This window comes from Lacerta agilis, chromosome 7, assembly GCF_009819535.1.
Source record: "Lacerta agilis isolate rLacAgi1 chromosome 7, rLacAgi1.pri, whole genome shotgun sequence".
Lineage (NCBI taxonomy): Eukaryota > Metazoa > Chordata > Lepidosauria > Squamata > Lacertidae > Lacerta > Lacerta agilis.
This window is the reverse complement of record NC_046318.1, coordinates 73,239,323-73,256,941: the sequence shown is the minus strand read 5'-3', so window position 1 is coordinate 73,256,941 and position 17,619 is coordinate 73,239,323. Positions and strand designations below refer to the sequence as shown.

Here is a 17,619-nt window from a genome sequence, read left to right as displayed (position 1 = left end):
AAATTTATTAAATTTTTCAAAAGAAAAACAACAATAAAACAAACAAATACAAAATACAGAACAATACAACCATAAAACATTTAAAAACAAAGAAAAAGAAAAACATATTATTATCACTAACTTCTATAATAATATGGCCTAGGATGCCCAGTAAAAAGGCTTCTGGTTTCTTTTAAAATGTGTTTTTCAACACTTTTTTCATTTCATTATAAATCTTTTCCCAGAAGTCTATTACCTTTGGGCACAAACACCACATATGGAAGAGAGTTCCTTCTGTTTGTTTGCATTTCCAGCACTTATTACTTTGTCCATGATACTTTCTTTCTTTCTTTCTTCACTGCTGGCAAAATAAAATTTTCTACAAAAAGCAAGTGTGCCAGCGACCAGCTTGGCTGGAGACAGTGAGATGTGCCACCCGTCAGGCATGAATCCCAATGTGCTCATCCCAACTCTTTGCCCTATCGCTGTGCTGTTTTTCAGAAGGCCGTTTTGAAGGCAGCTTTGTTTGCACTTAAAATGTTCTCCACCTGCTAAATTGCTTTTCTTCTAGATGATTTCCCTTTAGATATGCAACTCGTGTGCTATTAATCCTTACTTGACTAATTAAAATGCATCAGCCATATCACTGCATAGCTTTATCCAATATGCTGGTGAGAGAGAGAGAGAGGGAGAGAGAGAGAGAGAGAGAGAGAGAGAGAGAGAGAGAGAGAGAGAGAGAGAGTTTATAGAACTGGAGGTGAGGGAGAAAAACATGGAATCTGGTTGTCACACCTGAATAGGCCCACAGCTCAGTAGCAGAGCATCTTCCATGCATGCAGAAAGTCCCAGGTTCAATTCCTGCCATCTCCAGGTCAGGCTTGGAGATAACACTGTCTGAGAGCCCACACAACTTTTCCCAAGGACTTAGATTTAATTGCAACAAGCGTGATGGTCAAAACAGATCTATAGCTGGTTGTTCCATAGCACTGTTGTTCATTGCCCAATTTTTATGTGCTTGTGTCTGAAGTACAAGCATATTTTTCTGGGACTTAATGTTGATTGTGTCTAATTCAACATTGGGCCATTTCCTATATTCCTATGGTGCCTTCAGGGCTGAATTTCCGCAGGTGCATCTGTGATTTTATGCAAAACCCCCCAAGAGGCCAGTTGAATTACGCTTACATAATAGCGCTCCAGAGAAGGCATATGAAAAAGTGTTCATACACTTAATAGCTTTGAAACAAAATGTAGGGTGTTCCTCCACCAATGAATGTAAACCAGGCTTCCTCAACCTCGGCCCTCCAGATGTTTTGAGACTACAGTTCCCATCATCCCTGACCACTGGTCCTGTTAGCTAGGGATTGTCAGGGAACTGCCACCTGGCCCGCTGAGGGGACCAGAGGGTCCGTTAGCATACAGAGAGCCCCCACGCCAATTGAGCAGCAGCACCTCTTCCAGCGCAAAGAGCAGCCATACCTCCAGTGGGGAGGAAGGGGAAGGGGCCAGCCAGGAGAGGAGAGGGCTTGGGGGTGCTGCAAAGAGCCCCAGCACCTCAGCCAGCGAGGAGCGGCAAACAGGGAATCTGGCGGGGAGACGGCTTGGGGATGTTGCAGAGACCCTGAGCTCACCTCGCTCGGCTGGTCGGGAGGGAGGCACGCCATTTCCGGCACCCCAGTTGCACAGAGGGGTGAAACGCAAGGAGGGTAGGAGGAGACTTGGGGTGCCGAAGCTCTTGTGCTGGGGAAGGAGCTGGAAGGGGCCACTCCCAGATTCTGCCAGCGACTGAGACAGACATGTTTTTTTGTAGCTCTGCACTGTAAATAGTTTGCACAATAAAACTGCCAAAAGACTGTTTGGGCTCCTGCTCCGTTACTCGTGAAGCGCCATCATGCGAACCTTACAGGGATCATGGGAGTTGCAGGTCAAAAATATCTGGAGGGTAACGCAAGGATCGTCTAGTGAAATTGTTCATTAACAGAATAGGAATGTGGCACACTCATAAAAATGGTCCACTCTCTACTTCTATGCCACTCACATACCTGGATGCTAATGTCACAGTGGAGGGGGGGGGGGCTTTCTCTATTCCTCTTTGCCCCTGGTGCTCAGAATGCAGGGAGAGAGAGAAAGGAAGAAAAACAGCAGGCTGAGGAGAGGAGAGAGGAAGACCTCCTGCTGGAAGTAAGACACCCTTCATTGCATCAGCAGGAGAGCAAAAAATGGTAAATGGTAAAGGACCCCTGGATGGTTGAGTCTAGTCAAATGTGACTATGGGGTTGTGGCACTCATCTTGCTTTCAGGCCGAGGGACCCAGCGTTTGTCCACAGACAGCTTTCCAGGTCATGTGGCCAGCATGACTGAACCGCTTCTGGCACAACGGAACACCATGACAGAAACCAGAGTGCTCAGAAACACCATTTACCTTCCCGCCAGAGCAGTACCTATTTATCTACTTGCACTGGCATGCTTTCGAACTGCTAGGTTGGCAGAAGCTGGGATGGAGCAACGGGAGCTCACCCCGTTGTGCGGATTCGAACCGCCGACCATCTGATCGGCAAACCCAAGAGGCTCAATGGTTTAGACCACAGCGCCACCCGTGTCCTGTCCAAATTGGGCTTGGAATTAACCACACTATTTTCTGATTTTGGGGTGAGTCCTCGGTTTCCCGAGTCCAATTCTGACATCAAGCAGAGGTGGCAACTCTTTCTCCAAGGTTTAATAATTTTGTGAAACTTTATTGCCATGTGATTTTTTGGGTGTCCCCCATTCAGTCGATTGTAGTCTCACTGTTTGAATGAACAGGAGATAGAAGCCAAGAAAGGACAGGCTTCATATTGGTCACTTGATTACCCTGCTATACCCTCAGCTGTGTTTTACTGTAGCTACCATCCAGAATAAGGAAATGCAAGCATGCAATCTCTGTCTCGTCCACAAATTTTGGAAATTAATAGCATTTATTCAATTTGACATTGAGTCTGTGGGCAATATTTTTACCACACCTAGATAAGAATTTGCTAGGGGCCACTAGGGGCTTAATCTGGACCATGGATTGCCAGTAGCCTATAGCTGATATGCAGCATAGTTCTATCATACTTTACGCCATAAACTCATTTGTCCACAAGAATCCGATAAAGGAAGGGGAAATGCAAAATCTGAAATAGCTTTGCACCTACATCAAAGAGAGATGTCGGTCTTTAAGGAGTGGTGGAACCAGACAAATACCATAGCAGGTAATATAATGCAATTGCAGATTTCTGTTCTTTTATTGCGGCCGTTTTAGATCTGAATGTCTATCAGGCGAATACATAAAAACCCACCAGCTGCCTCTCCGAGATAATAGCTGATCATCTACATTCTCTAGTACTGTCATGAGAGACGGCAGCTACATCCTCGACAGCCTCTGCTTTTCATCTCTCTCACCAGGAGACTGTCCTAAAAGGCCATTCTCTTCTAGTCTAGTATTGCTGGCAATGATTTCATCTGATTGCTTTGTTTTCTCAGAGCACATCTCTCTGCCTTTTCTGAAGTTTCGGGATATAACATCGGGCATAGAGAGGAGAAGCAAACTCCTCTGGAGTATTATAAGTCAGACACATGTTCTCCCTGCTACCCTCCCTTGGGAGGAGTCCCCCTTCTGCCCCATGGTTTGCTTTAACCATGGTGTATTGTTACCACCATGGCCATGGCTGGCGCAGACCAGAATCACCTTATGACCAACACTTGCAAATCCTTGGTGTATCTGAAGAAGTGTGCATGCACACAAAAACTCATACCAAGAACAAACTTAGTTGGTCTCTAAGGTGCTACTTACTAAGGATTTTTTGATTTTTGATTTTATATTTTGTTTTGACTATGGCAGACGAACACGGCTACCTACCTGTAACTGCTTGCAAATCCTGTACAAATCAAAGCAAGATTATGAGGGAATTTGGGTACCCCTGTAACACAAAGGCTTGCAGATATGCTACTATCATTATAACACGCAGGCTTTCTGGTTTCCATAAGAATTGTTGTTCTTATCATTTTAAAACAAATATTGAGATTTTTTAATGTATATAATAAACCATGCTATATGAGTGAATGAAATACTTCATTACTCAGGAAGTGGTCCTATTTGCACAACACATCAGTATGACTGCATTACCATTTGTGCTGTCAGGTCAGCATGCTACTTTCTTGTCCCCCTCAAAATTTGGGCCAAAAAAACCCCGTTTCGAATAGATTGCCGTCTCCCCTAGCAACTGGCCCCACTGACATAGGAATATGGATGAATTCAATTTTGTTTACATTTCAATGAGAAACTACTTAATTTGCATTTCTCAAGCCAACATGCGAACCAAAACCCAACGTCTTTAGAAATCCTCTGAATGCCGCAGTGCATTTCTCCAACCACACAAAGTGTGTGTGTGTGTGTGTGTGTGTGTGTGTATACACACACACACACACACACAGAGAGAGAGAGAGAGAGAGAGAGAGAGAGAGAGAGAGAGGGTGGGGGTGGGGAGCATGCTTTAAAATGCATTGATTAGCAAAAAAAAAATGATGTACAAAAATGCATTATTTTATGGAGATTGCACATATAGATTTGTAATGCAAAAACAGCACACCCAAATGTGTTTATTCAAAGGAATTTGCAAGGAAATGCTGATTGTTTTCAAGACAACTTTTTTAATAGGAAAAAATAAATCAATTGTGAATTGCAACAGAAATCTGCAAAACTGACTTTAAAGATTGGGGGGAATGAGAAATTTTTTGTCCATATCTGCTTAGGAATGACCCGTATCTCTAGAGGCACAGGTCAAGGAGAGAGATTTAATGAAGCCAATACAGTAAGTGTTTTAGGCTCTACCTGTTTCCCTCAGTGATGAGCGGCTTCTCTGGGTGTGTGGTAGAGACCAGCGGCACCGCAATGTCATGTGAAGCTTCTCCCGTTCCCTCATGCAGAAGAGGGGTACCTTCCTCCTCCTCTCCCTCATGACCTTTCTTCTTGCTCCCAGCTCCAGGTGACACTCCATCAATAACATTGCCAAAATTCCCTAGAGGTACAAACCAAATATGGGAGAGGGGTAACAGAATTAGGCTACATCCAGGACCAAAGCATTTAAACACAACCGGACAGCCAGGATGTTACGAAAACATAAAGATAGGAAGGTTAGGTTGTATTGGAGGAAATACCATTTGAAATTAGGATTAATGATTTATATATGGATCGAGAAAGGAAGATTGATTCTATTTGATTAATTGGGAAAATTAATTGGGTAAATGTCTAAGCAGGAATTGAACATGCACAGTCGATGGAAATAGGAATGGACGGGAAAGTATTAGAAATTAAGAAAATGTATTCTCCTGTGAGCAGCAAAAGGAAGGAGGGAGAAGAAGTGTCTTGGAGGTTTGGTGTGTGGAAAGTCAATTGTTAAGTTGGTCTGAAATTTGAATTAATTTGTTTAAAATTTGGAAAATTTATAAAAACCAATTAATAATAATAAACACAACCAGATTATAACTAGATCTTTTACACACACACACACACACACACACACACACACACACACACGACATTATGGATAAAGTTTGAGTTTTGAATTCTTAAAAGTTTTCCTTTAGTTGACCCTCTTTCTGAAGTCTCCTCCTATACAACATCCTTGATGGTCTTAAAAGAGAATTAGACAAATTCACCAGTGGCTACCAGCCACAATGGCTATGGTCCACCTTCTCTGTCAGAGGCAGGAAATTTCTGAGAATCACAAGTGGGGAGGATACTATAACACCCAGGTCCTTCTTCTGGCTTGCTATAGGATTCTGGTTGGCCACTGGAAGAACAAGCTTGTGGATTAGGTGAGTCTTTGTCCTGATCCAGCAGGACTCTTCTCGTGCTCAAAGGTTTTATTACTCTTTGCTGTGCAAACACACAAATGAAGTCCTTTTTCATCCAGCCTCTCCCAAGTCCATGCTTGAGTAAATATTAGACACCGCCTTGTTTGCTTAGGAGGCCTTTCCTTATCAGAAAAAACACTCAGTTCTTCAACATGGAGAATGATAAAGGTGTTAACTCTGCCACTGCATACAAACAGGGAGGGATAGCCCAGGTCAAGCAAGGCAGGGTCGAAGTAGAGACATGTAAGAACTTCCCTGTGGTTTAACGACCTTTTGGAGTCTTCCTTAAGTCTGCTTTCTGGTCTTAAATAGAAGTTAGGATGTTAATCTGTAAAGCCTGTCTTATAGTTGTCCAAAATCTAATAAAATCACTATTAGAGGCAAGATATCATGACATCCCTGTTGGAACAGGGATGATGCCCATGCAACTCTGATGAGATTGAATCTATTTGGCATGTTCTTCTATACTGCCTGTTGTATTGCAATACCTAAAGAGAGCTAATCCAACCACTACTAAGGAAATTACCTGGCCGCTCAGGAAACCTATGTTAAATATCTTCTTGCCGACAACAATCTGAATATCACCAGGCCCGTTGTGAAATTCAGTTTTATGGCAACGGGGACAAGAAAGGCTGCGGTGACAGTGGTGGCACTGATTTTTAACTTTGGAACACAGATTTTAGTTGAAGGAGTGTTATTTTTAATGTAAATAAGTTTATAGGAAATTTCTAATTACGTCCACCTCTTGATACCGACGAAGTGTATGTTTCTGTTGTTAATTTTGCTGTCTGGTCTTTGACCGCAATAAAGATGGATTGGTTGAATAAAGTTACCTGCTGAAAGTTGTGCAGATTTTTTTTTGTTTGCCTGTTGTGCTACAGTTTGAGAACAACCTGACCCAGGAGGAAAACCAGGATATCAGAGCACGTTTGATGTTCCTACACTATATTTATGACTTAGAAATGAAATCTGCAATAAAAAAATGCAAATTCTTTGCTGACTAGGAAGTGTATCTGATTTCTCTTCAGAGTTCTGACTTGCAAAAGAGAGTGAGACAAAGGCAATATGCTTTGGATCACATTGCATGCTCACAGTCATCATATACTACTTCTAAGAAAAAAGAGCAAAATGAAATTCCCTGAGAAATGCCACTTATGCTGTTTAATTTTTTTTAACCTTCCTCAGAATTCCCAGATACGCCTCACCAGAGAAGGCCCTTCCAAATTCAACTCAACAGAGTTCATTGGCAACCTAGATTCTTGGGATTGTTCAGTCGACAGAGCATAATCAGACTTTTAATCTGAAGGCCATGGGTTCGAGCCCCTGCATTGCAGGGGGTCAGACTAGATGGCCCTTAGGATACCTTCCAACTTTACAATTCTATGATTCCTAACATTTTCCAAATATTGAGGATGCCTCCAGACTGTCATTATTTTGCAGGAGGGATTCAAGATCATGCCACAAAATTTAGGTTTGAGTATGGATCAAAGTACTCTGTTGCCCCTGCACAACAAATCCACTTTTTAAAAGAATCAGACTCTTTGCAGTTAGGAAAGTGACAAGGAAATGCATTGAAAAGTGTGGCACGAATGGATGTTTAACAGAAAGGTGTATAAGCATGATGCAAGCAAATTAGGGCAAGTACTCAATGTCGTATAATCTGCCTGCAAACAAATGGAAATAACTGCTCAGTAAAGACTGGATACAATCTAAGCTCCATGTAAGCTTTGTGCAAGCAAATCAGGAGGAAACTCAATAAATAGGTCATCTGGGAGGAGCCCTTTGAGATGCCCCTATTAATGAAATCATTTTTGGTTTCCTCAAAATTCCCACAGAGGTTTCACTTGAACAGGGTCCTCCAAGTTCACTTTGAATTTTGCTACTGGAATAATATAGTGGCAAGTCTACCTTTGATGTTGGAGAACATGAATTTAAACTAAAGCCTGTAGGAGAGCTTTTATCAGTCCATTATGGCTATGATACAAAAATCAGCAAGGCAAAATTGCTGAGTTATATGACTGTTATGTATTCAGTGGTCTGTGTTTGCCTGAGCTTGAGTCTGGACTAAGGAGTCTGAGCTCCTGTGCTCTGATTTGATACATGATGTCCAATCACAGAGCATTTCAGGATTTGGGCCTCTGCCATTGGCCCTTGAACTCTGAGTTGTGATTCGCAGCTTGGAAGTTTAGCCAGCCAATCACATTGGGAGTGGGAGTGGCCCAGACTTTCAGGAATGTATATAAGCAGTTGTTTTGCCCCTGTTTCCCAGTTATGTAGTTCAATAAAGGTTCTTGCTGTTATCGCTGTGTCGTGTCTCGTGGGAACCCACCTACACTTCAATGACCCTCTTGCTCACATAATTTAGTACACCCATCTGTATCCCCACCACTGAAGATCCAACATCCATATTCTGCTTCCGTGGCAAAAAAAATGGCCCAGAGCTTGAAAGAGGAGAAGCTGATGTGGCTCCAGGTTTACACCAGATCCTCTAAATTTTCCCCCGACCCGCGAGTGCAGTCAGATAAATCAGTGTGACAGCAACATCAGCTGTCATAATACATAATAGGGTCTTTAAAAATTCAAAATTGGGAAATGAATTAATATCGTCTGATGTACAGAAAAAGAGAGGAGGGTGGTGTATGTGAAAAAGAAGTACAATGCTCAACAAATATTTAAAGACAAGGAAGGAAAGATAATAGGAGTGTTAGTACAACAAGAAGGGGAAAAATTGTTGTTGTGGGTGTATATGCACCAAATGAAAGGAAAGTAGAATTTTACAATAAATTAGGAGAACTTCTGATGGATTACATGGAATATAAAATGGTCATGATGGGATACTTTAATGGAGTACCTTCCATACAAATGGATAGGTCAACAAAAGGACTTAAACCAAACCAGGGGAAACTACCAAAATCATTTGAGTCTATAATTGAAAATAATGAGTTAACAGATATTTGGAGGTTGAAAAATCCAATGGTAAAACAGTTTACGTTCTATTCTGAATCTAAACAAAGTTGGAGTAGGATAGATCAAATCTGGATCTCAAAAGAACTAACAACAAAAGTGGTAAAGACGGAAATCTTGCCAAAGATACTATCAGACCACAATCCGGTGACAATGGAATGGAAAGTTAAAAACTTTACACAACATAGATGGAGAATGAATGACAATAGCGATATTTTTGAAAGATCAGTGAAACAGATGAATCTATATTTCGAACAAAACTTAAACAAGGGTACAGACATTAATATTGTCTGGGATGCCAGCAAGGCTTTCATGAGAGGCTTCTTCTTACAACAAAGCTGTATCTTAAAAAGTAAAAGAGGAAAAATGAAAGAGGAAACCTTAGACAAAATAAAAGAAATAGAGCGGAAGATGGTCAGTAAACCAGAAGATGAGAAACCAAAACAGTCTTACAAATTACTGCAGATACAACTTGAAATGATCATAAATCAGGAAGTAGAGTGGAGAATTAAATTACTAAGACAAAAAAAAAATTGAATCGGCAAACAAGACAGGAAAATTGTTAGCTTGACAGCTAAAGAAAAAACAAACACAAAACATCATAAGTATATAATAAACAATAAACATAATGTATATAATAAACAATTACAAATTATTATATTATTATTATTATTATTATTATTATTATTACAAATAATAATATCAATAAATACATACCCAGAAAATCAACCCATACAAATAAAGCAATCTAAAACTTAGCAGCTTAAAACTAAACAGGAGCGAGAATAATACCTGACACAGAAATAAAGGAGTATAGAAATAACATCCACACAAACCAGATAATGCATCTAATCATTTGGATTCAAGACTCAGCCGTCCAAACAGTGTGGACACTCTCCACTCTGGCTTTCATCCAGAGGGACCTTATGGCCGCTATTATCATGGGATCTCATTCCACACAGAAGATAGTAGCTTTCCTCCTACATTCTCCCTCAAATCAGCAGACATTCATCCAGCCTGGAGGTCATAAACCAAGTTTTTTGGGGGGCTGGGGGCTGGAGAGGAGGACTCTTGGCTTTGTGATGACTTTATAGCCCTTTCTCCAAATTAAAGATCAGAGTAACAGTGGAGAAACACACAAGGAACATCCCCCCCCCCACGCTTACCAACAGACACCTCAAAGCTTATTGGTTTATCTCCAAACTTCCTATCGATCATCGTAGCTTCAAAAAAGGCCCCAAAGAGAAGGAATTCCTCAAACTGCTCCTCGTGGATCTGACAGCAGGTCGAAAGAAAGAAAGAAAGAGCAGTGGGGAGGGAAAATAACAAATTTGATTTATTGCACATACAGCTCTCTGCGAGGGCAAGCATTGGCTCAAATGCTCTTATAAAGAGGAACTTACAAGAGCCGTATCCATTTTAGTCTTGAGTCATGTCAAATTTCTGAGCAGGTTTAATCTGTTGCTGTCTTGAATCGACAGCCCACTCCAACGGCTGAATTTGTGTTAACCATAAGAAAATGCCTATTAATGGTAACTTCTGGCCAGTTCAGATTGTGGTTGTCAGCTTTTGCCATTCACTACCTCCTGCCCACCTAGCAGTTCGAAAGCACCTCAAAGTGCAAGTAGATAAATAGGTACCGCTCTGGCGGGAAGGTAAACGGCATTTCCGTGCGCTGCTCTGGTTCGCCAGAAGCGGCTTAGTCATGCTGGCCACATGACCCGGAAGCTGTATGCCGGCTCCCTCAGCTACTAAAGTGAGATGAGTGCCACAACCCCAGAGTCGTTCGAGACTGGACCTAATGGTCAGGGGTCCCTTTACCTTGTACAACATGTCCTCAACCAGAGGCCTCTGGCCTTTTAAGAAATAATGCACTCTGGGAATTTGCATTTCATGTGAATGCTGCGAACTGTGAGAGATCCTCTGACTCTTTATAGTGCTAAACAGGCCAGGGATCTGTGGGGTGAGGTGGGGAGGGGAAGAAGCTGTGGTTTCTAAACCAGGCAGGCCATAAGCAAGATGGGGGACCCATGGCTCTACAGATGTTGTGGGCTACCATAATTCCAAGCCCTTGGCCATGCTGGCTGGCTCCGATGGGAGTTAGAGTCCCATAACATATGGAGGACCACAGCCTATGGGCCAACCTTGTAAATGAGATCCACTTTTCAAATTGAGCATCTTTTAAGAAAATTTACCTCAGGCGGTACATCAAAAGGCTCCACCTCCACATCTGTTGAGTTTGTTTTATCTGAAGGGGAAGATTTTCCATCTTCAGCTCCTTTGTCTTTGTCCTTTCCCGATCCTTTTGAGCCTTTGGGGTCTTTGTCCTTGGAAGGTAGCTTTATTTCCTTGATCATCTTTGAAAACTTTGATTCGTGGGCTCCCCCGGAGAGGATCTCCACTGCGAGCTCGATCAAGAGCCGTCCCCTGAAAGAGACACCTTCGCCATAACCTTCATTGAGCTCTTGGTGGTCGTCCATCAGGGTGTGGTTTCTGGGGGAACCGTAAAGATTGACCCAAGCAGGCCCAAAGGTAGGCAAGAACCCTGAAGAAGACATATATGCAACAAACGTCAAAGGAATGATGGGGGGGGGGGACATGGACAGGCAGGCATCTGTACATCCAAAAATTGTACAAGGGTTCAAATGATACAATTGTTTCAAATAATCTCTCCTGTAGCTGGATTTATTTATAGATGTTTTATACGTCAGCTGAAGCTGAAGGACAGGGCCCTGTTTCGAAAATTCTTCTTCAGCCGGAATAAGTTAAATGCACTGTAATTTTCACCCCATAAGACACACCCGAACATAAGACACACCAAGTTTTTAGAGGAAAGGGGGAAAGCCCCCCCCTTTTTTAGGATCAGCTCACACTTGTGCAGCTTCTTTTGCAAAGGGGGAAAAGCCCCATTTTTATGGGGTTCAACTCACAGTTCTGCAGCTTCTTTAGGAAAGGAAAGGGAGCCGTTTCTACAGTTTCCAGACAGATAATCTAATCAGCCAGTCACATGTCGCTGGGGAAACAAACAACCTCCCTCTGCAGCACATTCAACAATGGAGGCCTGGGCAAGGGGGGGGGCAGAAAGGGAGCCGTATCTCTCTCCCGGTCGCTTGCTGATCAGCTGTTCAGCGACTTCCTTTCAACACCCACTTCTCCCTTTGTTTTTTAAAAAAGCACAATCTGCTTTTGGCCCCTGGGCAATTCGGCTCCAGGGACCACCATATGCTCCATAAGACACACAGACGTTTCCCCTTACTTTTCAGGAGGAAAAAAGTGTGTCTTATGGAGTGAAAAATACGGTACATTCATTAGAGACCCTCTAAGCATATTGAATTATCATAAAACATATCTGCATCGCCATCTAAAAGATCATTTAAAATATAGAGGAAAATATAACAGCAGCTTGCTGCTCGAAGAGGCAAATTCCTGCACTTGCTCACTACTAAAATTACACATGGAGATTTAACCCTTCTTCAATAGCTGGGGTCAAATACACCCCAATAGTGTCAAAAAGAATAATAAAACGTATGTGCAAGGTTGTTGGTTTGTTTGATTTTACAACTCCATATTCCAGCGATTCCTCAAACAAAATTCGATTTGTTTTTTTATTTATTAGAGTTTATAAAGAGAAATAAAAAACTTCTTTTTTTATTTGGTTCAAACTAAAACATTAATCCAGAGGCAAAAAAGAGAAAGGGGGGGACGGGGAGGGAGGGAGAGAGAGATAAAGAAAAAGGAATAGAAAAGTAATTAAGAAAGAGAGAGAGAGAAAGTTAAGAAGCTAAAGATTCTTTGTCTGTCTGCTATACGTAAGCATTATTCACTTCATCCACTCCAGTATAACACCCAATAAATCCACTTTCTATAAACAATTTATCTTCAGTCCTCAAATCCAAATGTCATTATTTCACAAAATATGATTTGAATTGCCACGTGCTGTTACAAGTCCTCCCTCCTAACTTTGATGAAAACAGGATGTGTTTATTCTCCAAACCACCTCCTCCAAACCACAATGAAATGATATAAAGAAGAGTTGGCCTTTATTGCCCTTCCAAAGATGCTCAGACTTGGGTTCTGCTCATCCTCAAGGGCAGAGAGAGAGAGAGAGTACCAGAAATGCCTCTATAGCACAGACATTTAAAACAGTCCAGAGTTGTCTTTTTAAAACTGATCCATGCATAGCTCTTCACCTTTATCTCCATCCTGTTCATTCGAGATCTTCTTCAGGTCTATGAAGTGGGTGGCTAAGGCCACGTCATTCATGCTCCCTTCGTCCCACACTTGGATTTTGACCCTTCGGCAGAGAGGGGGGAACATCTCCTTAAAGACGACCTGCTCGTGCCACACAGGATCGGCACAGTTCTTCTGCACCGTAGTTCGACCCTAAAATGAAAAGTTGTAGGTTAGTTGAGGGATCAACAGGGCTAGTGCATAATCACCCACACAAAATCACCTCCAGATGTTAACAGGGGGGGCACTATTCTTCTGTTCCTGTGCATGTTAGTGATAAGGATTGCAGAGTTGGAGCGATTCTCACATGCTAGTTGTGTCTGCTTGCATAGCTGTTATCATGCAATAACCTCACCTCCAAATGCGCCCCCTCGACCACTTCAGTCAGTGGAACTGGAACTGCTACAAATGCCACATTACATCTGTAAGGTTCACATGATGGTGCTTATGAGTAACGAGGCAGGAGCCCAAACAGTCTTTTGGCAGTTTTATTGTGCAAACTATTTACAGTGCAGAGGTAAAAAAAAAAACATGTCTCAGTCGCTGGCAGAATCCGGGAGTGGCCCCTTCCTGCTCCTTCCCCAGCATAAGAGCTTCGGCACCCCAAATCTCCCACCCTCCTTGCGTTTCAACCCTCTGTGCAATTGGGGTGCCAGAAATGGTGTGCTACCCTCAGGGGTGTAGCAAGGTAAATTGGTACCCGGGGGCAAAAAAATTTTTTTGTCAACCCCCCCCCCCGCCAGGCATGGGAAGGTCAGGTGGTACCTGGTGCGGAAAATTTCTTGTCAACCCCCCCATTGATTCCCCCCCCCTGCAAAAATGGTTTTACGTTATTTCATATTTTCTTACAAAGGAATAATAACAAGTAATAATAAAAAAAAAACTTTTATTTATATCCCACCCTCCCCGGCCGAAGTCGGGCTCAGGGTGGCTAACATCAGATACATAACATTGGTATAAAATCAAACAATAATAATAATTATTTTTTACATCTCAAAATCAAATTAAAGTCTAATTAGATGGCTTTCCACAGGGTTAGGGTTGGGAACAGTAAGTGTTCTCTGAACTGAAATTTCAGCCTTCATGACATAGGAAAACAGCCAAGTGAACAGCTATTTTGGTGGAGGAGGGTCAAGATATTTACCGATATGCATGAAATTTCATATATAGCTATATAATCCCTAGTATAGTAAGATAAGACATTTGGAGCAGGCATTTAAAAAAAAAATTCAAATCCCCCCCCCCAAAAAAAATTGTTCCTTGATAATTTGTCACCCCTTCCATTATGGAACCCGGGGCGGACCACCCCCGCCCCCCTTGCTACGCCCCTGGCTACCCTCCAGACCAGCAGGACAAGGTGAGGTGCTGGGGCTCTCAGCTGCATCCCCGAGCCCTCTCCTCTCCCAGCTGGCCCCTTCCCCTTCCTACCCACTGGAGGTGCTGCTGCTCAAAAGGCTTTGGGGGTCTCTGTAAGCTAATGGACCCTCCGTTCCACTCAGCGGGCCAGGTGGCAGTTCCCTGACAACATCTGTTTCGCATTTGTGAGAGCTCTGTCTTGTGATGTGGCAGTGCCTGTACTCAGCAACGGCCTGCCTGTTGACATTAGGCAAGCACCTTTGTTGTTACTCTGTTCAGCACCCACTAAAAGCATGAAACAATAGAGAGGGGACAACCAAGCATTTGTCTTGACAGAATGCACGTTTCTTGTGCAAGCTGTGAAGAACGGGAGGGCAGCGGTGGAGGGTGGTTTTTTTTGCCATGGGTGAAGAGCCTGTTGCAAAAGAGAAGGTGGGTAATGAACCAGCTGGGTGGAAATGGCACAGAAGCAGAGGTTGGCCGAGCATTTTTCAAAGGAACCTTCAGAACAGTTTGACAGTGAAACAGATTGTCTAGGGGAATGATGAGCTCTCCTTCGCTGGAGGTGTTTTAAGCAGAGGACGGGCAGCCATCTGTCAGGGTTGCTGTAGTTGCAAGATTCCTGGATGAGATGACCTTCAAGATCCCTTCCAACTCTGACATTCCATGTTTCCATTATTAAATTACTTGATGGGTGCATAACTCCTAGCCTGGGGTGCCTCCAGATTGCCAGTATTCTGCATGATGGATTCAAGGTCATACTGAATCCTAAGGTTTACCTATGTAAGGGGATCAAAGTATTCTGACACTCTAGCACAGGGGTTAGCAAACTTTTTCAGCGGGGGGCCAGTCCACTGTCCCTAAGACCTTATGGGGGGGCAGACTATTTTTTTGGGGTGGGGTGAACGAATTCCTATGCCCCACAAATAACCCAGAGATGCATTTTAAATAAAAGCACACATTCTACTCAAGTGAAAACATCAGGCAGGCCCCACAAATAACCCAGAGATGCATTTTAAATAAAAGGACACATTCTACTCATGTAAAAACATGCTGATTCCCAGACTGTCTGCAGGCCAGATTTGGAAGGCGGTTGGGCCGGATCCGGGCCCCGGGCCTTAGTTTGCCTACCCATGTTCTAGCACAACAAATCCACCTTTGGACTTCAGTGTACAATGCTAGCAAAATACATTTTGGTGTCATAAAGCTGATTGCCAGCTAAGTGTACTGATGTCATACCAATGTCATATACTGTACCATGCAAAACCAAAAGGGATTAAATATTGCAAGGAATCCCAGTCTGATCTGGATTATGTTCCAGCCCGCTTTGTTACAAACTCTGGTTGGTTGGTGTTGGTGTTGACCTTTAAATTCCTAAATGGCTTTAAGGAGCATCTCCATCCCCATCGTTCAGCTTGGACATTGAGTTCTGAGGGACTTCTGGTGGTTCCCTCACTGTGAGAAGTGAAGTTACAGTGAACCAGGTAGAGAAGTTACAAGGAACACTCCCCTCCCCACACCCGTCAGATGTCAAACACATAAACTACTACATAACTTTTAGAAGACACCTGAAAGCAATCCTGTATCAGGAGGTTCTTGATGTTTGATGTTTTCTGTGTTTTTATTACGTTGGAAGTGGCCCAGAGTGGCTAGGGCAACCTAGTCAGTTGGGCGGGTTATAAGTATATTATTATTATTATTATTATTATTATTATTATTATTATTATTATTATTATTATTATTATGTTTTAGACCACTTTAACGGTCACAGCATCTGCCAAAGAATCCTGAAAGCCCATTGCCTGGTGACAAGGCAGCTAATCAACCAACACCAAAAGGTTGCATTTGTGATCACGATGACCCACTTACCATTTGACCTGCAAATGTGACCACCACAAATGGATCCACAAGGTCCTTGCTGTCGCCCATGAAGGCTTTTGTTACATTGGCCATGATGCTTGAGTTCATTTTGGGAAGCCCTTCAGCTTTGTAGATTCTCACGTAAAATCTGGCCCAAGGCCTTTCTGATGGAAACCCTTTGGGAATCAAGAGGTTCCTGCAGAAAAAGAAAAAAAAGACCAGCTCTCTGAAGAAAGCTACAGGATAAAGCCTGCCTTCAGGACAATACTGTGAACTGAATGTAAGCAAACTTTACCATTACTTTAAAAAGAAGACTGTCATGTCGTTATTGTTTTTAAGAGGGCGCTAAAGGAGAAATTGCTGGATTGCTCAACTTTAATGATTCTAACGAATCCATCAACGTGCTTCCAGCAATGTGCAAATGAATGTGCTGTGCTACTAGCTCACTAGAGTGAGTGAGGAAAGATAACATTTAATCATTATATCCTCTCCTACTACCCACAACATTCACACAAAGACTAAGGAGCAGGAACCTGACAATTAATACCACCCCTTGGACTTGTTGACCCCTTGGAGGCTGGCTGAAGTCAGACCAAAATTGGTGGGGCAGTGCCCCATTTTGTCTTAATGAACCGGCCTCCAATGGCTTCTTCAGGTCTTAAGCAGCCCCAGGGAAGTTATTCTTATTACTTAGGTTCATACCCCGTCCTTCCTCTCATTTCTTAGAGATAGGGCTCTAGCACCCTTCACCAAACCACAGTTGCCAGGGTCCCCCAGGGAGACAGAATGACCGTAGCCAGTTCATGTTTGCCATATAAACAAGTCCCCTGTGGCAGGGAGGATTTGCCTCTTTTGCCCAGGACTAAGTAAGATACCAGTCGAGAGAAGCCACTGTGAAGCCATTCCGCAGGCTTTTGCATTGCAACTATATATGTCAGAGTCAGAATGCCGGCAAGATCGTAATTAAGTTGTGGCCGTACTTCTCTATCTGCTCTTCTGCATCACTTGCTTTCTGAGTGGCTTGCAGTGTGTCTCCTTTCCCTGCAACGCTGATGTCGCACTTCAGATATCCTTTGGCTCCTGTCCTTATGTCCGCAGGGTCTGTGAGGAGGGCCCACTTGTCACAAAACTGATGACCTGGAAATGAAACATACAAGCATGAATAGGTCCACAGGAGAGCTTCTGAAATCTCTGCCTCTTGGGGAAGGGGGGCGGGAGGGAGACATGTGCATTAGCAGCCAGCAAATCAACAGCAATAACTATTCTTTCCGCTCCATGAACAAAATTGGCAACACTCTGGAAAGTAAATGTACTTCATTTATTTAAAATGTTCTTAACCTGCCTGTCAAGGTTCTGTTT

The 17,619-nt window shown here is 42.9% G+C and overlaps 1 protein-coding gene across 1 annotated transcript in view; it reads right to left on the bottom strand.

Moving 5' to 3' along the window:
• The window catches only part of FER1L6 (fer-1 like family member 6), a 111,169-nt gene that overhangs the window by 63,252 nt on the left and 30,298 nt on the right, over window positions 1-17,619 (bottom strand). The window contains exons 8-13 of the mRNA XM_033155817.1: window positions 17,241-17,397; window positions 16,270-16,456; window positions 13,005-13,197; window positions 11,010-11,359; window positions 9,981-10,089; window positions 4,826-5,012 (exon numbers count right to left, since the gene is read on the bottom strand). Coding sequence (XP_033011708.1) covers window positions 4,826-5,012; window positions 9,981-10,089; window positions 11,010-11,359; window positions 13,005-13,197; window positions 16,270-16,456; window positions 17,241-17,397 — 1,183 coding nt within the window. The remainder of the gene's footprint in view (window positions 1-4,825; window positions 5,013-9,980; window positions 10,090-11,009; window positions 11,360-13,004; window positions 13,198-16,269; window positions 16,457-17,240; window positions 17,398-17,619) is intronic.